The sequence below is a fragment of the Amblyraja radiata genome, chromosome 9 (assembly GCF_010909765.2).
Source record: "Amblyraja radiata isolate CabotCenter1 chromosome 9, sAmbRad1.1.pri, whole genome shotgun sequence".
Classification (NCBI taxonomy): domain Eukaryota; kingdom Metazoa; phylum Chordata; class Chondrichthyes; order Rajiformes; family Rajidae; genus Amblyraja; species Amblyraja radiata.
Genome location: NC_045964.1, coordinates 30,031,357 through 30,049,057, shown reverse-complemented (window position 1 = coordinate 30,049,057; position 17,701 = coordinate 30,031,357). Strand labels below are relative to the sequence as shown.

Genomic DNA, 17,701 nt, shown 5'->3' with positions numbered 1-17,701 from the left:
AAATCATGAGAGGAAAGGATCGGGTGGACACACAGAGTCTCTTGCCCAAAGTAGGGGAATCGAGAGCCAGAGACCTAGGTTTCAGGTGAAGGTGCAAAAGATTTTATAGGAATCTGAGAGGTAACTTTTTCACTCACATGATGCTGCATGTATGGGATGAGCTGCCAGAGGAGGAAGTTGTGTCATGGACTATCGTAACATTTAAGAAGGTACATGGATATGACAGTTTTAGAGGGATATGGGCCAAAACCAGGTAAATTACTACTAGTGTAGATGGGACATGTTGGTCGTAGTGGGAAAGTTGGGATGAGTTTCCACGCTGTATGACTATGATTCTATCTCTACCTCATTTGGTTAGTCCCTTCTTGTGCTTTCATAGATTTTTGAACTACTTCAGATTGCAGTATAATTTGGCAAAATGTTACTGTTTTGCACTCATTATTGTATTTATGTTGTATTTATTATTACTGCACGTATATTTTTATGCTGAGCTTCGCATGAACAAGAAATTTATTTGCACCCGGTATTTATAACAATAAACTATTCTGAATCTGACTGATTCATCTCCCAAAAGTAAGATATTTTAATGACTTGTTCAAAAATTACTGATAATTTTCATTTCCTGTTGTTCCCTGTTTTGTGAACATTTAGAGACAGAGTTATACAGCATGGAAACAGGCCCTTCGGCCCACCTTGTCCATGCCGTTCAAGTCGCATTTGCCTGCATTTGGCTCACAGACCTCTCAACCTTTCCTATTCATATGTGTCCAAATGTCTTTTAAAAGTCGTAATTGAATCAGTTTCTATAGCTTTGTGAGGCAGCTCATTCCATATACGATTTACCCTCTGAGTGAAAAGGTTGCCCCAGAGGTACATTTTCTGTATTATTTTTCAAATCAGATATTTTTCTGTATTTCTCCACCCCCCTATTCCTAACACTTCACCCAAACCTTCCTATTCATCCTGTTCCATTTATTAATGCATCCTGATTTTTTTTCAGAAAAACACTCAAGTCACTCAATTTCCACAATATTTTCCTTTTTCTATTGAAACTCTTCATCATTACTATGAGTAAAACCGTAACCTTTTACAGTCAGAACATTTCAACATCCACTTCACTTCCTACCAGCTCATCACCCCTTACACCTTGAATATCGTGTCTCCTGTCAGTTGATAGGTTCGTGATTAGTAAGGGCGTGAAAGGGTTATGTGGAAAAGGCAGGAGAATGGGGTTGAGAGGGAAAAATAGATCAGCCATGATCAAAGGACGGAGCCGACTTGATGGGCTGAATGGCCTAATTCTGCTCCTATGTCTTACGATCTTATGAATCCACTTTCTTCTTAAACCAAATCAATCCCATGCTTTTTCCCACTATACCCACTTTTCCGATTAACAACCTTATCCCTGTCTTTCCTGGTTAGCACACAACAAATTCGCTTTTCACTGTACCTCGGTACGTGACAATAAACTAAACTAAACCAAACAAAACTTTCAATCATCATATCTCATCCATCTAAATCAATGCAACAAAGATTCCTTAAGATCAAGCCCACCTCTAACATGATACCTTTCCCATTGTGTCTTCACTCCAAAAGAGTTCTACTCAATTTTGTTTTCAGTTTTCCATATCAGCAGGGCTGCCAACTTTGGGTGAGAGTTGAGAGTGAGAAATTGTGAGGGAGCGTAGCGACCGAGGGGGAGTGGTAGGGAGCTTTTGCATTTTTCAGCTTGAAATTGTGCAATCTGGTGCATACTGTAGCAAGTCTTTTAACCTACACTTGAATGCAACATTTATGCTTCAAATTGGATTAGGTATGAATAAGGTTAGGCTAAATTGCATTCTTAATTACATTCCACAGTAGAGCCAGGCTCTGATCAACAGGTGCAACACATGAATGACCTTAGTATATTCATGCATGGAAATCAGATTATAATTCATGCTGTTATGCATATATATAGAGAAACAAAAACATAGAAACAAGGCAAGAGGAGTCAGACTTCCATCACTGTTCCGCACAAATAAATTAATCAACCTTACCCTTTGACTATAGAAACAAGACAAAAATAATGCCACATATTCAACCGTATATGGTTCAATGAAATTAATATATATATGTAAAACATATATATGGAAACAGGCCCTTTGGCCCACCAAGTCCACACTGACCAGCAATCTACCATACACCAGTTCTATCCTACACGCCAGGGACAATTTACAGAAGCCAATTAACCTACAAACCTGCACTTCTTTCGGATGTGGGAGAAACCGGAATATCCAGAGAAATCCCATGTGGTCATAGGGAGAATGTACAAAAACTGTACAGACAGCACCCGTATTCAGGATCAAATCTGGGTCTGTGGTGCTGTAAGGCAGCAACTCTACCGTTGTGCCACCGTGCCACCCCATTAAATTATTTTTTCTGTAATATATTTATTATGGTGTCACGGCAATAAAGATGAACACATGATTCTGATTTATGCCCTTAGTTGGATAACACACATCTCCAGTCATTGTGTTTTATGGCTGGTTTTCAACCTCTTCAGTCTGAAGGTCTCAACCAGAAACATCACCTATTCTTTCTCTCCAGAGATGCTGCCTGTCCTGCTGAGTTATTCCAGCTTTTTGTGTCTATCTTCAGTTTAAACCACCATCTGCAGTTCCTTCCTACACTCTTTGTTAAGTGAAACAGGTCCTATTGCTGCAGATAATATAATCCCAGTTATCAAATCTTTCTTCAAAGTGAAAAAATGTTCCAGCCCTGCCAACATATTCATAAATCGCCCCTGGACCCTCTCCAGAGCAATTGCACCCTTTCTACAACGTGTCATAGTCTTACAGCATGGAAACAGGCCCTTCATCCCAACTTGTCCATGCAGATCAAGATGCCCCATCTCAACTAGTCCCATTTATCTGCATTTGGCCCATATCCCTTTAAACCTTGTGTGTGTCAGTTTGTGTGTACGGGTGTGTCAGTATGTGTTAGGTTGTGTGTGAGAGTGTGTGTTAGGTTGTGTGTGAGAGGGTGTGTCAGTGAAGCAGCGACAACACCCGGAGTGAGCGGAGACTTGGTGAGCATTTCCCTCTCTCCCCGCCCCCCCCCCCAGGAATACGGGCCGGCCCAGGTGCTCTGTGTCTAGCTGGGGTCCGGGGGAGGTGAGGGTCAGTGATCCGGGGGTCCAGGGGAGGTGAGGGTCAGTGGCCCGTGGGTTGGGCATCGGAGTGGAGCGTTACCCCGAGATTCATCCCCGCAGCTCCGGAGGCGACACCGACGCCCCCACTCACCCAGTCTGCACCTGGCTCTGGGCCGGGGTTAAAACTCCATGGGGTGTGGACAGAGCCGGCCACTGGACACAGAGCTGCCGGAGGTGAGGGTGGGAGGGGTGAGCAGTGCCGGGGGGGCGTTCGGTGCTGGGACCACCACCTGTGTCTCACCTATCACACCATCTGCATGGGAATGTGAATGCGGGTGAAGCAGCATTATGGAGCAGTAACAAAATGCTGAAGAAATGCTTGAGTGTGAAGAAGTGTCGAATCCAGACATAAGATGCTACCTACCTGCTGAGTTTCTTCAGCATTTCTGTCTACATTGTCATTTTAAATAGTGTGGCGATGGGCTTAAGCCAATTAAATTGCTCATTCTTTGCGGGAAACCCGGCGACAGAAAACTATTCTCATTGGTGAGTATGGAAGAGTGTGACTTTATTATTTATTTACATTAAAATATATATTTTTTGAGCGTGAGAACTGTCATCAGCATGAGAGCGTGAGAATTTCATGAATTGCGTGACTCTCACGCTCAATGCGTGGGAGTTGGCAGCCCTGATAACAGTGTACTTTCTGGATGGGATGACTAAAGGAGGTTCTGCACACACTGTTGCTAAGGGCTAAGATTTTGCACTCAGTGAACAAGGGATCCTCACTGATTATTTTGGTTACAGCTCCCCACAGATTCTTGGAATTCCTTAGTGGCAGTTTACAGTCAGAGGGAGTCCAATGCGGTGTGATGCCCTCTGCTGGGAACGAGGACCCATAAGTGGAAGCAGAAATATAAACATTAATGAAAGGAAAAACTAACCTGAATCATGATACCCACAGAAGATGGAAGAAAAATCAAAAATGCCACAGAATAAAGTGAAACTATCTGAAGAAAATAAATATATATATATTTTTATGAAAGAAAACTGAAGAAAATAAAAATGAAGAACAATAAAACTGTCAAAAGAAGGGTCCCGACCTGAAAGGTCACCCATCCTCTTTCTCCAGAGATGCTGCCCGACCTGCTGAATTACTCCAGCATTTTGTGTCTATCTTTGGAATAAACCACCATCTGTTGTTCTTTGTTTCTATAATATGAAGGTTTTGCCTGATTAGTCCATGGATGGGAGTACGGTGCTGAATATCAGAATTAGGATATTTAGGATTCATTTGACTGAAGTTTACAAGATTTCGAGAGGCACTGATTGGGTAAATAGTCTGAAGAGTCTAAGACCAGAGGACCTAGTCTAAAAATTAGACTAAACGGTAAAGATAATAAAAAGTTTCATGTGCAAGACTTCACTTCTGCAAATTAGTCTGCAGTAAATTGTAACTTTCAAGTCTGTTGATAGATTTTAATGGTATTAAGGGATGATGTCCAAGGCTAAAGACCAATAATGCCTTTATATGGCAACATATTACCAGCTATGGTAACATTGAACAGCTGTATAGAAAAGTTGCCACATGGGTTTTCTTCGGGCATTCCGGTTTTATCGCACATTCCAAAGATGTGCAGATTGATAGGTTAATTGGCTTCTATAAATAGTCCCTAGTGTATAGGATAGATCGCTGGTCAGCGTGGACGCGTTGGGGCAAAGGGCCTGTTTCCACACTGTCACTCTAAACTAAACGAAACTTAACACAACAATTGTGTGCAGTAGGGCACTTGTTTCATTGCATCAAACCAGACTTAAGGGCCTGTCCCATTTGGGCATCATTTGCACGTCATTTATGCGTCACGTGCGCATGGCGTGCATTACACGCGCATGGAGCTTGATGGTGTATGCAGTGACACGCGGTAGCATGCGGCGCCCCAGAATTTTGGGATTCTCAAATTCCCCGTGAGCCACCTACGTGACGCGTAAATTACCGCTATAGTGCCCTTTACCGCTATAGTGCCTGCTGGCCCAACTTTTTTTCCAGATGCAGGGCCAAGTAATATGACCCTTCACACCAGAGAGACGGGTAGGTTGTCCAGGATGAGTAGGTCTCTCATGACAAACCACTGTCCCACCCCATAGAACACCCTGTCTTTGACAGCTCACCCTGCCTTTGACGAAGGCGTTTCATCTGGTTTTAAATGTCTTGGATCATCAAAGACCTCATAAATACCTCAAATAGATTTGAACAATGAAAACAAAATCATTTTTTTGTAAATAAAATGTTTGTCAAAAATAAATGCACAGTGAAATATTAAAATTGAATTAAAACATTAAAATAAAGAAAAGTAATTCATTAAAAACTTACCTGCATTTAGGTTTTTTCCGTAGGCCAGCAAAAAATGTGGGTTACCACTAAGTCAGCCTTAGTTTAGTTTACTTTAGTTTAGCGACACAGCATGGAAACAAGCTGCTCGGCCTGCCCGGCGATCACCCATACACTCGTTCTATGTTATCCCAGTTTTGCATTCTACACACTCGGGGCAATTTACAGAAACATAGAAACATAGAAACATAGAAAATAGGTGCAGGAGGAGGCCATTCGGCCCTTCGAACCAGCACCGCCATTCATTGTGAGCATGGCTGATCATCCCCTATCAATAACCCGTGCCTGCCTTCTCCCCATATCCTTTGACTCCACTAGCCCCAAGAGCTCTATCTAAGTCTTTCTTAAATCCATCCAGTGACTTGGCCTCTACTGCCCTCTGTAGCAGGGAATTCGATAAATTCACAACTCTCTAGATGAAAACGTTTTTTCTCACCTCAGTCTTAAATGACCTCCCCTTTATTCTAAGACTGTGGCCCCTGGTTCTGGACTCACCCAACATTGGGAACATTTTTCCTGCATTGTCATTTCATTTTCAATTTTGCATTGCAGTTTCAAGCACAGGCAGGGCAGGCCAAACAACTCATTGCATTGTCATTTCATTTCCAATTTTGCATTGCAGTTTCAAGCACAGGCAGGGCAGGCCAAGCAACTCATTACAATGTCATTAAGGACTAACAATTCATTTATTGCAAGTACATTGCAGACTCACAGTTCAGTTGATTCACAGCTTAGAATCACAGTTGTGGACTCTCCCTCGCGATCTTCCAGAGTGACTGACTGACGTCCAGGCATCCGGGGTTTTATACTCCTGCCCCCCGCGCCCCCCCCCCCCCCCGCAAGGGGTGTTATCTTCATCATGGTGATTGACAGGCGAGAGGACCAATCAGCTGCTCAAGATTTTTTAAACATTCATAACTTTTATATTTTTCATCGATTGGAAAAGTCCTCGGGGCAGCCGCAGCAGAGGAGGACTGTGATTAAGATGGCCAAAGATCATAGCGATATAGGCTAATCTTTTTTTCTAAATTCAACATAGAGCGCAGACAGGAAGTGGTCAAGATGAGACTTTGTTATATAGATAATCTCATTAATGTTAATACAACACAACCTGAAATAGACAAGGATTATTATCCTTTAAATGCAGTTGTCATTAAAATAGTACAATCTCATTAATGATAATGTAACATTGCCTGAAATAGATTCAGATTTTGTGTGAAATACAGATGGATTGATAGTAACAACATGTCTTTGTAAGCCACGGTGTTCATAATTATAATTTCAGAAGGGAAAAAAAGCATTTTTATATAAAAAATAGCATTTCGTGATTTACATTTAATATTAATAAACATGGAGGATCAAGTTAGTTTTGAAAAAATAAGTTGAAGCAATAGCATTTTTATGAAGTTTGCCATGTAACCAATTATTTAATTTTGGTTTATATTGTGTTGGCAATTGGAGGCTGTAAATGCAAACAGCAGCATAAATACAATGCAGCTTCATTGTAAATGGCATGCAGAGAAAGCAAACTTTCATCTGAAAACATTTGGTTAAGTTAATTTATTTGCAGAAGATTCCAAAATAGTATTTGGTAGAATAATTATTTAGTTCTAACTTTATCATCAAAAAATACTTCTGACAAATAAGGAATGCCAAAGTTTAAGAAAGTTTCAGATAACTGCAAAGAATAAATTACTACAATGCTCTAAAATTAAAGTATTGAAAGGACCAACCCAAAATGATGATGAAAACTTGATGAATCTTTCAATCCTTTGAGCAGGATTATTTTTTTGCAGTTGGTGCATACTTATATTTACCACTTATGTTAACAGAAATGATTGCCTGTCCACCTTCACTATGAATACAAAGTTAGTAGATAGAAACGTCTGAAATCATTAAACATTTTCATTAATTGAAGTTTTCACCCTTTAAATTTCCAGATCAAAATCTTAAATTATGTCAATCTCTGTACTATGAAGATATTAAAATGTAATTATTTATCACATGCATTCCCAGCCCTCTTCCTTGGAAGAACAATAGTCTCGTAATAATGAAAGCAGTTTCTTACAAAATCCTCATTATGTTGGTATACCACAAAACAACATGCCATTATTTGAGAAACGATACGGTGATATTATAAATGAAATTTACTTTCAATGATAAAAACGGTAAAAAAATGGATCTATAATCCGACTATCATCCATGAGAAATGGATGATTATTGAATTGATCTGAAATTTCCACTCTTTTTCTGTGATTCCTTTGTATCCCAAGAGGCGCCTACGTACAAAGTCATTCTCTCCTCGAACAAAAGTAGAGTTTGAGGATTTTAATCATTGGTTTGAGGACAGAATGGTGAGGGGGTAGAAAGGTCATCCAAATCTTCCATTTCAATCCACCATTTACAGCCAACAGCCTCAAGGGAAAAAATCTTTCACTTATTACACACTCAATTAAGCACATTGTTTCCTCACTCCTGTGGGAATAATAATTACCAGGCAGTAGCGTATGTAACAGAAGCTCGATTTGTAACTTTAAATTAAGTGCGTACCATTTTACCCAATGAACAATTAACTCGCTCGTCTTAAAGGTTGTAATAAACATACTGATTTTCCAGTGTTCTCATTCACATTGTACTGTTATGGTAACTCAAATCCAATGATCTGAAATTCTTCAGTTGCTCCCTTCAGTATTTCTGCACTCTTTCTCATTCCCACTTGGCTGCACAACAATACCATGGGTACAGGAGAAAATACGAGACGAATATATGAGAAACCAATTGGAAGAAGCAAGCTCCTTACTGTTTGCGGAGGGTCTGAAGATACAAATTGAGTCTGAAGAAGGGTCCCGACCCGAAACATCACCTATCCAAGTTTCCCATGGATGCTGCCTGACCCGCTGAGTTACTCTAGCACTTTTATTGTAAACCAGCATCTGCTGTTCCTTGTTTTTAACTCCTTACAGTTCCTTATATGGGAGAAGCATGTTTTTTTATACAGAGGGTGCTGGGTGCCTGGAACATGCTTGCAGGGGTAGTGGTGGAGGCAGAGGGACATGGATCATAGGTTTAGGTTTATTATTGTCACGTGTACCGAGGTACAGTAAAATGCTTTGTTTTGCATACTATCCAATCAAATCTGATAATACTGTACATAAATACAATCAAGCCAATTATTAGAGCAAAAGGGAAGATAAAAATGGAGAATATAGTTCTCAGCATCGTAGTGCACTTGTTCCATAGACAAAGTCCAATGTCCGCAATGGGATAGAGGTGTATCGGACAGTATCCCGGCTTATGGAAGGACTGTACAAAAGCCTGATAACAGAGCTGTTCCTGAGACTGGTGCACACATTCAAGCTTCGGTATCTTCTGCCAGACCGGACCAGGGAGAAGAAGGAATGACTGAGGTGGGATAAGTCTTTGATTATGTTGGCTGCTTTTCCAAAGTGTAGATGGAGTCAAAGGTGGGGAGTCTGGTTTATGTGATGGACTGGGGTATGTCTACTACTACCTGCAATTTCCTACAGTCTTGGGTAGATCTGTTCCTGGCGGCGCTGCCCTCGCCTGCAGTCCGTTTGTTTTTACTTTTTTGTGTTGTTTTTTTTCGTTTTGTCTAGTTAAGTTTTTGATTTTTAGGTTGTGTTTGTGTGTGGGGGGGGGGGGGGGGGGGGGGGGGTTTAAACGGGGCTTGCTGTCTCTCCCTTCGGGGGAATGCGACTTTTTTGTCGTATCCCCCTTCTCTGCCTCCGTCTGCACTGAGGCCTAATGGCGGAGCTGACGACCTCGAGACTCCGGAGGCAGAGCCAGTCAGGACTTGCCCTGGGCTCGCTCCCGTGAGGGCGGTCCGGCTCGGGGCTGGAACGGCGCTCCCGTGAGGGGCTGTGACGCTCCCGTGAGGGCGGCCTGGCGCGGGGCTGAGACTCTTCCGTGAGGGGCTGTGGCGCTCACGTCGGGGCGGCCCAGCTCGAGGGTGGAATGGCGCTCCCGTCGGGGCGGCCCAGCTCGAGGGAGGAATGGCACTCACGTGAGGGCGATCCGGCTAGGGGCTGGAACGGTGCTCCGGTGGCTGGGACGGCGTTCTGGTGGCGGTGACCTGACCGGTTCAGCTGCGGGCCAGCGGCTGCGTATGCTAGACTGGAGGGCGGCAGCTTTGACCACCCCGGGCCGCGGTGTTTGAGCCGGCCCGTTTGCGGGGTTCGGTGAGCCGCGGGGCTGTTTGTACCATCGCCTGGTGGGGTATCGCCTCAGCGCAGAGGGAGAAGAGGAGGGAAGAGACTGCAGCCCTAAGATTTTTGCCTCCACCACAGTGAGGAGGTGCTTGGAGGACTCACTGTGGTGGATGTTAATTTGTGTTTATTGTTGTTTATTATTGTATGTATGACTGCAGGTACGAAATAAAGGTAATTCTAATTCTAATTCTATAGAAAGCATTGGTGCATCCAAACATTATGTTACCAATGGTGCATCTGTAGAAGTTTGTAAGAGTTATTGGAGATATGTACGGGTGTCGGTGTGTCATCTTGGCTGTCACTTCAATGTGGCCCATGACAGATCATTGGTAATATTAATGCAATGGAACTTAAAGCTCTTAAACATTTCCACTTTGAAACTATTGATGCTGATTGGGGCATGTATTCCACCATGCTTCCTGAAGTCGATCACTAGCTCCTTCACCTTGCTATCTCCTTCCACCTTAATCTTGTCATTGTTCATGATCTGGTCCACATGTGCAAGCAGATGGCATTTTAGTTTATCTTGGCATCATGTTCGTCACCGAAGTGCCTGTCACATTGCTGTATTCCTCTATGTTCTAACCAGCTGATGTACTGAGGTTTAGTGAAACACTCTCTTTCTCCCTGTCATGGAATCTCCTGGCAGCACCACAAAGGCAGAGAAGAAACTTTGTATATTTTGGAACATGCTCTTCTTATAACCTCTGAAGCAACAAGCAAACTCCAGGAGAGCAATCCTCTCGGGGTGGCACAGTGGCACAACTGTAGAGTTGTTGCCTTCGCAGTTGCGGATTTGATCCTGACTACGGGTGCCGTATGTACGAAGCTTGTACGTTCTCCCCGTGACTGCGTGGGTTTTCCCCGGGTGCTCTGGTTTCCTCCCACACCAAAGACATACAGGTTTGTGGGTTAATTGGCTCCGATAAAGAATGTAAATTGTCCTTAGTGTGTAGGATCGTGCTAGTGAACGTGGATCACTGGTCAGCGAGGACTCAGTGGGCCAAAGGACCTGTTTCCGTGCTGTATCTCTAAACTAAACTAAACTAAACTAACCTGACAATCCATTCTACCTATACAAGAACATATCCAGGTCCCCTTTGAAAGGATATGGTAAATTCACATTCTGACACTGAGTTCCAACATTACATTGATTCATTTATTGCCTCCCCTTACAGAATGCCCAACCGACGGTGAACAAGTGTGTACATGTGCCAATAGAAATGAGATCTGGCATTGATGTGGAGTAATAAATGTGGAGTACCATCAATGGATTTTACCTGCCTAAAAATGTGTGTGATAACATGTTCACAATAGATAATATGGAAAATGTATTGGACTCAAATCATGTTGGAGTAACATGGAACAAGTTCCATTCCGGGCATAATATTGATGGTTGCTATCATCTGTCCCTGAAAGTGCACATTGATATCCCTCATTTTGAACAAACCAATAGGCACACCAAAGAAAACTCCAAATGGTCATTTAAAATCATAGCGAAAATAAATCATTACACGAGTTAGAAAAAATTACATGTGTATTTTAGAAACATAAAAACATAGAAAATAGGTGCAGGAGTAGGCCATCCGGCCCTTTGAGCCAGTACTGACATTCAATATGTTCATGGCTGATCATCCAAAATCAGTACCCCATTCCTGCTTTTTCTCCATATCCCTTGATTCCGTTTGCCCTAAGAGCTATATCTAACTCTCTCTTGAAAACATCGTGAATTGGCCTCCACTGCCTTCTGTGGTAGAGGATTCCACAGATTCACAACTCTCTGGGTGAAAAAGGTTTTCCTCATCTCAGTCGTAAATGGCCTACCCATTCTTAAACTGTGACCCCTAGTTCTGGACTCTCTCAACATGGGGAACATTTTTCCTGCATCTAGCCTGTCAAATCCCTTAAGAATTTTATATGTTTCTATAAGATCACCTCTCGTCCTAAATTCCAATCAATACAAGCCCAGTCGACCCATTCTTTCATCATATGTTAGTCCCACCATCCCGGGAATTAACCTAGTGATCCAACACTGCACTCCCTCTATAGAAAGAATGTCCTTCCTCAAATTAGGAGACGAACAATGCACACAATATTCCAGGTGCGGTTTCACCAGAGCCCTGTACAACTGCAGTAGGACATCCTTACTCCAAAACTGAAATCCTCTTGCAATGAAGGCCAACATGCCATTAGCTTTCTTCACTGCCTGCTATACTTGCATGTTTACTTTCAGTGACTGATGTACAAGGACACCCAGGTCTCGTTGCATCTTCTTTTTTCCTAATCTGACACCATTCAGATAATAATCTGCGTTCCTGTTCTTGCCACCAAAGTTGATAACCTCACATTTATCCACATTGCACTGCATCTGCCATGCATCTGCCCACTCACCCAGCTTTCTGTTATCCGCAAACTTTCCCTCGTCTAAATCATTAATTTATATTGTAAATAACTGGGGTCCTAGCACCGAGCCTTACAGCACCCCACTAGTCCCTGCCTACCATTTTGAAAATGACCTGTTAATTCCTACTCTTTGCTTCCTGTCTGCCAACCAGATCTCTATCCAATACCCTACACCCAATACCATATGCACTAATTTTGCACACTAATCTCTTGTGTGGGACCTTGTCAAAGTCTTTTAGAAAGACCAGATATACCACATCCACTGGCTCTCCCTTATCCACTCTACTTCTTACATCCTCAAAATATTCCAGAAGATTAGTCAAGCATGATTTCCCCTTCATAAACCATTGCTGACTTTGACCGATCCTGTCACTGCTTTCCAAATGCGCTGCTATTACATCTTTAACATGCGACTCAAGCATATTCCCCACAACCGCTGTCAGGCTAACTGGTCTATAATTCCCCATTTTCTCTCTCCCTCCTTTCTTAAAAAGTGGGGTTACATTGACTACCCTCCAGTCCACAGGAACTGATTCAGAGTCTATAGAACATTGGAAAATTATTAACAATGCATCCACAATTTCTAGGGTCACCTCCTTGAATACTCTGGGATGCAGACCATCAGGCACTGGGGATTTATCTGCCTTCAGTGCCAATAGTTCACCCAACATTATTTCCTGACTAATGTGGATTCCGTTCAGTTCCTCTCTCCACCAAGATCCTCGGCCCCCTAGTATTACTGGGAGATTGTTTGTGTCTTCCTAGTGAAGACACAACCAAAGTACACGTTTAACTGGCCTGCCATTTCCTTGTTTCCCATTATAAATTCACCTGTTTCTGACAGTAAGGGACCTACATTTGTCTTCACTAATCTTTTCCTCCACATATCTAAAGAAGCTTTTACAGTCAATTTTTATATTCCCCGCAAGGTTTCCTTCAGTTCTATTTTCCCCCTCTTAATCAATCCCTTTGTCCTCCTCTGTTGAATTATAAAATTCTCCTAGTCCTCCGGCTTGTTGCTTCCTCTGGCCAATTTCTATGCCTCTTCCTTGGATTTAACACTATCCTGCCGCATTCCTCGTTTTATTTTTTTGCCAGACAGGGATGAACAATTTTTGTAGTTCATCCACGCAGTTCACAAATCTTTGCCATTGCATCTCCATCGTCATCCCTTTAAGTACCATTTGCCAGCCTATCCTAGCCAATTCCTGTCGCATACCATCAAAGTCTCCGTTCTTTAAGATCAGGATAATTCCCAAATTATTTGCACTTCAGTGACACATTAGACATCGGTCCTATGCGGACCCCTTCCGCTGTGAACAATTTAGTAGGATGGAGTAAGGGTTAGGGAGTGGTGTGATTATTGTAAAGCACTTACGTAATCTTCATTTGAAATGAACGGACAGAGTCCGATATCTGTTTTGACTTGTTCATAATGACAGGAATTCCAATTAAACTCTTGTCACTTTAAATTTGCCGGAGTTGGTTCCATTTTGAAAGGAGCCATAAACTGTTCAATTCTCCTTGAAGAAACAGTTTCAGCAATCACAGTCAGTGGTGTTTGAAAATGAACTATCTCCTGACAGAGATAGACACAAATTACTGAAGTAACACAGTGGATCAGGCAGTATCTCTGGAAAAAGATGGGTGGCGTTTTGGGTCAGGACATTTCTTCAAACTGAACGTGGTGGTGTTGGGGGGGGGGGGGGGTGAGTTGAACAGCTTGAGGCGAGAAAAGATATCTTGATAGATCAGGTACCACCTTGCTGAATTAGAAGCATGGTGCTGTAGCTAACCTTGATCCCGAGAACTGATTAAAACTGTGGGTGGGTAGGCCAGTGCGCACAGTGCTGCGTTGGAAGTTGAGCTCTTTATTTCATAATTCATAGGGGAGCTTGTCATTGGAAATAATTATCAGCAGAAAGTCCATTTATACTCCTTGGATAGAATAATTATAATGAAGCAAAGTAATCCACTTTGATTAATCAGTTCAAAGAAAATCCTGTCTGAAGAAGGGTCCCAACCCGAAATGTCACCCATTCTTTTTCTCCAGAGATGCTGTCTGACCCGTTGAGTTAATCCAGCACTTTGTGTCTATCTTCAGTATATACCAGCTTCTGCAGTCCATTTCTATACACTCAAAGAGAATCCTACCTAAAAGATTAATTTGAATTAATTAACTTCTGTATTTTGGCATTAGTGTAGACTAGCTTAGTTTAGTTTAGTTTATTGTCATGTGGGCCGAGGTGTATTAAAAAGCTTTTTGTTGCGTGCTATCCAGTCAGCGCAAAGAATATACATGATTACAATCGAGCCAGCCGCAGTGTAAAGTAAGAAATGCTGCTGTTGGAGTAGAGATTTAAAAGAGTAGAGCGACTGGAATGAGTGATTGCAGATTTATTTCTGGGACCAGCATGCAGAGAGTCAACTGGCTTGGGTACAAAGGGTACCTTGATTGGAAGTAGTTGTCATTAGTTGGAACGAGGTGGGAAATAGTAATCTGGAAGTCCTAAACTTCCTGGCAGGTCTCCAATGCAGGCTGGCATTGGGTATAGTATGGAGTCCAACAGTGAAGAACAAGAGGCTGCATGTACCAGCATTTATGCTGTGGATCTGCCCCCTTAACTAGAAGGTTAGAATAGGGACAGGAACAGCAAGCTTCCTCATTCACACATACAGTAAAGGGATATGAGAAAAACTGGTAAGAATATGGGCAGTATGCTTTATGGTTGTAATTATTTAAGTAAATTGAATGTCAGAGACATCTGGAAACATTCACAAAACGTGTCCGTTTTGACAGCCAGCAAAGCTGGAGGCATGACTTTGGCAATTGTCAGAGATTTTAAGCCATTTCAGAGATGGAGTATGTTCTGGCCAATTGTTTGACAACATTTGGTCACACAAGTCCATGTAATCATACCAACGTCATCAGTTTGGATTATGGCTGATTGAACAGCAAGGCACATGTTTTAACATGCTAAAAGGTTGAACAGACTTGTAAACTTCATTCCAACATGAAATCTGCACTACCTTAGTAAGGACCTGGACCCACTACAATTTTCCTACCACCACAATAGATTAATGGGGGGTGCGATCTTTTGGCTCTCCACTCTGCACTGGACCGGTTGGACAACAAGAACCCATTTGTCAGGCTGTTGTTCCTTGACTACAGCCTGGCATTCAATACCACCAACCCCTCCAAACATCATTAAATTCAGAGGATTGCATCTCTGCTCAACCCAATGTAATTGGATCCTTGACTTCCTGATCGGAAAACCACAATCAGTGTGAATTGGTAACCTTAATAAGCTTCACTATGCAGAAGCATGTCATGGCTGTGTACTCAGCCCCCTTGCTCTACTCTCTCAATGCCCATGACTATGTAGCCATGCACAGCTCCAAAACCATCTTTAAATTCGCCGACAAAACCCAGTCATTGGACGAATAACAGGTAATGGTGGATAAGAGTACAGGAGGGAGATTGAAAATCTGATTGAATGATACCAGAACAACAATCTTGCTCTCAACATTAGCAAGACCAAGGAGCTGATTGGTGACTTTGGGAGGGGAAAACATAGGATCCATTTTATTTTTGCATATATATTGCAAATATATATGTATAAAATAAAAAATCTGTATATTTTATATAATATACAATATATAATATAAATATAATATATTTTTCTTAGGCCCACTTTGGTCATGGCTGACCATGGGTGCCTCCAGGGTACCTATTCCCTATATGGAGGCGGCCTGTGCGTGACTTTGTTTAACGTGGGGAGACTGGTGCACAGACAGCCACCCCGCGGTCCTTGACAGATCTGAGTCGGGATGCAGTGGCATGGAGTCCAAGACGACCGGAGATCCTTTTCTGCTGCAGCCTTCATCCGCCTTCCCAGCCGTTGTGACGCTCCACTAGGGTCAGCCATTGTCCTCCGCCTGTTCCACCATTGAGGTCTTGGTTGGATTGCTCTTTGTCAGGGACCTCCCTCTCGACCTTACCGCCATGGGTGACCCTACCAGGAGCATAGCTCCAGACGGCATCGCTCTCAGGATCTCAGGTCCACACAAGCTTCTCCAAGGTGACAATCCACGGAGAAGATAATATATTATATATATAATGTATTATATATAATATATCATATATACTATATATTATATATAAAATATTATATATGTGTATAATATGTGTTATGTTTACAAGTCGGTTAAACTGTAGCAAGGGCTGTATAATGGTGCAGAGGTAGAGTTGCTGCCTTACAGCGCCAGTGATCCGAGTCGATCCTGACTGCAGGTGCTGTCTGTACGGAGTTTGTACGTTCTCCCTGTGACCGTGTGGGTTTTCCATTGGTCCATTGGCCTGCTATGCCCAGAAACAGGCTCTTCATCACACCATATCCCCACAAACTTTTTTGCTCATTATGTTTGTCAGTGATGTGTCCACACTAGCATATGCATACATGCGGAAGAAACCCTGTGGCATTGACCACTTTGATTACTTAATTCAAAGATAACCTATCTTAAAGACAATTTTTTGATATTTGTGCATTTTGCCTGTATTAGTGTGGAGTACAAAGTGCCTCTTATTATTGGGGTGGTCTGAAGAAAGTCCGAACCTGAAATGTCTCCTCTCCATATTCTTCAGAGACGCTGCCTGACCCGCTGCATCACTCCAGCACTTTGTGTCTATCTTTATTATTGGGGTGGAACATGCCTGGGAATAGCAAACTAGAAATCCCAAACTTAAAGGCATTTTGTCTGCATTGATGAGGACAAGAAGCAGCCCTTAACAGGATTTAAAGAACTTTGATGTGATAGTTCCCACTTCCAAAACCAGCCATAAAGATATATCCTTGGGACCAGATGTACCTGTACGTTCTTCTTCCTTCATTCAGTTGCTGGAATGCTTCACCAGGGTGTCCTTCTGCTCTTCCACAATGCCGTCATTTTTCAGAGAAATGGAGTGTCCTCTTCCCTGTCTGTTCTGCCATCCCTGGCCATGTCCATAGATTACACCTCACTGCTTGATGCTACAGTTTTTTGTTCATAAGCATCACTACCAAGAGTTCTTGCCATTCTCTACATGTTCCCCTGGCATTGATTGACTGCTCCTTCTTTTAGGTAAATATGATCATTAAACTCATAACTGTTATTTATTTTAGCTTAGAGATACTGCACAGGTACAGGCCCTTTGGCCCACTGTGTCCACGCACACCATTGATCACCCGGTCACAGTAGTTCTGTTATCCCACTTTCTCATCCACTCCCTGCACACGAGGGGCAATAGACAATAGGTGCAGGAGTAGGCCATTCGGCCCTTCGAGCCAGCACCACCATTCAATGTGATGCCGTCTGACAGCTGATCATCCCCAATCAGTACCCCGTTCCTGCCTTCTCCCCATATCCCCTGACTCCGCTATTTTTAAGAGCCCTATCTAGCTCTCTCTAGAATTCATCCAGAGAACCCGCCTCCACCTGAGGCAGAGAATTCCACAGACGCACCACTCTCTGTGAGAAAAAATGTTTCCGCGTCTCCGTTCTAAATGG

General features: G+C 42.6%; 1 protein-coding gene across 4 annotated transcripts in view; it reads left to right on the top strand.

Moving 5' to 3' along the window:
• The window catches only part of nova1 (NOVA alternative splicing regulator 1), a 246,843-nt gene that overhangs the window by 215,642 nt on the left and 13,500 nt on the right, over positions 1-17,701 (top strand). Inside the window, exon 5 of one of the 4 annotated variants that reach the window (XM_033026979.1) lies at positions 3,941-4,243. The exons of the other annotated variants lie outside the window; for them this stretch is intronic. Within the exon in view, the coding sequence (XP_032882870.1) occupies positions 3,941-4,006 (66 nt within the window). The 3' untranslated portion in view covers positions 4,007-4,243. Of the gene's footprint in view, positions 1-3,940; positions 4,244-17,701 lie in introns of those variants that run through there. 4 annotated transcript variants of the gene reach the window in all.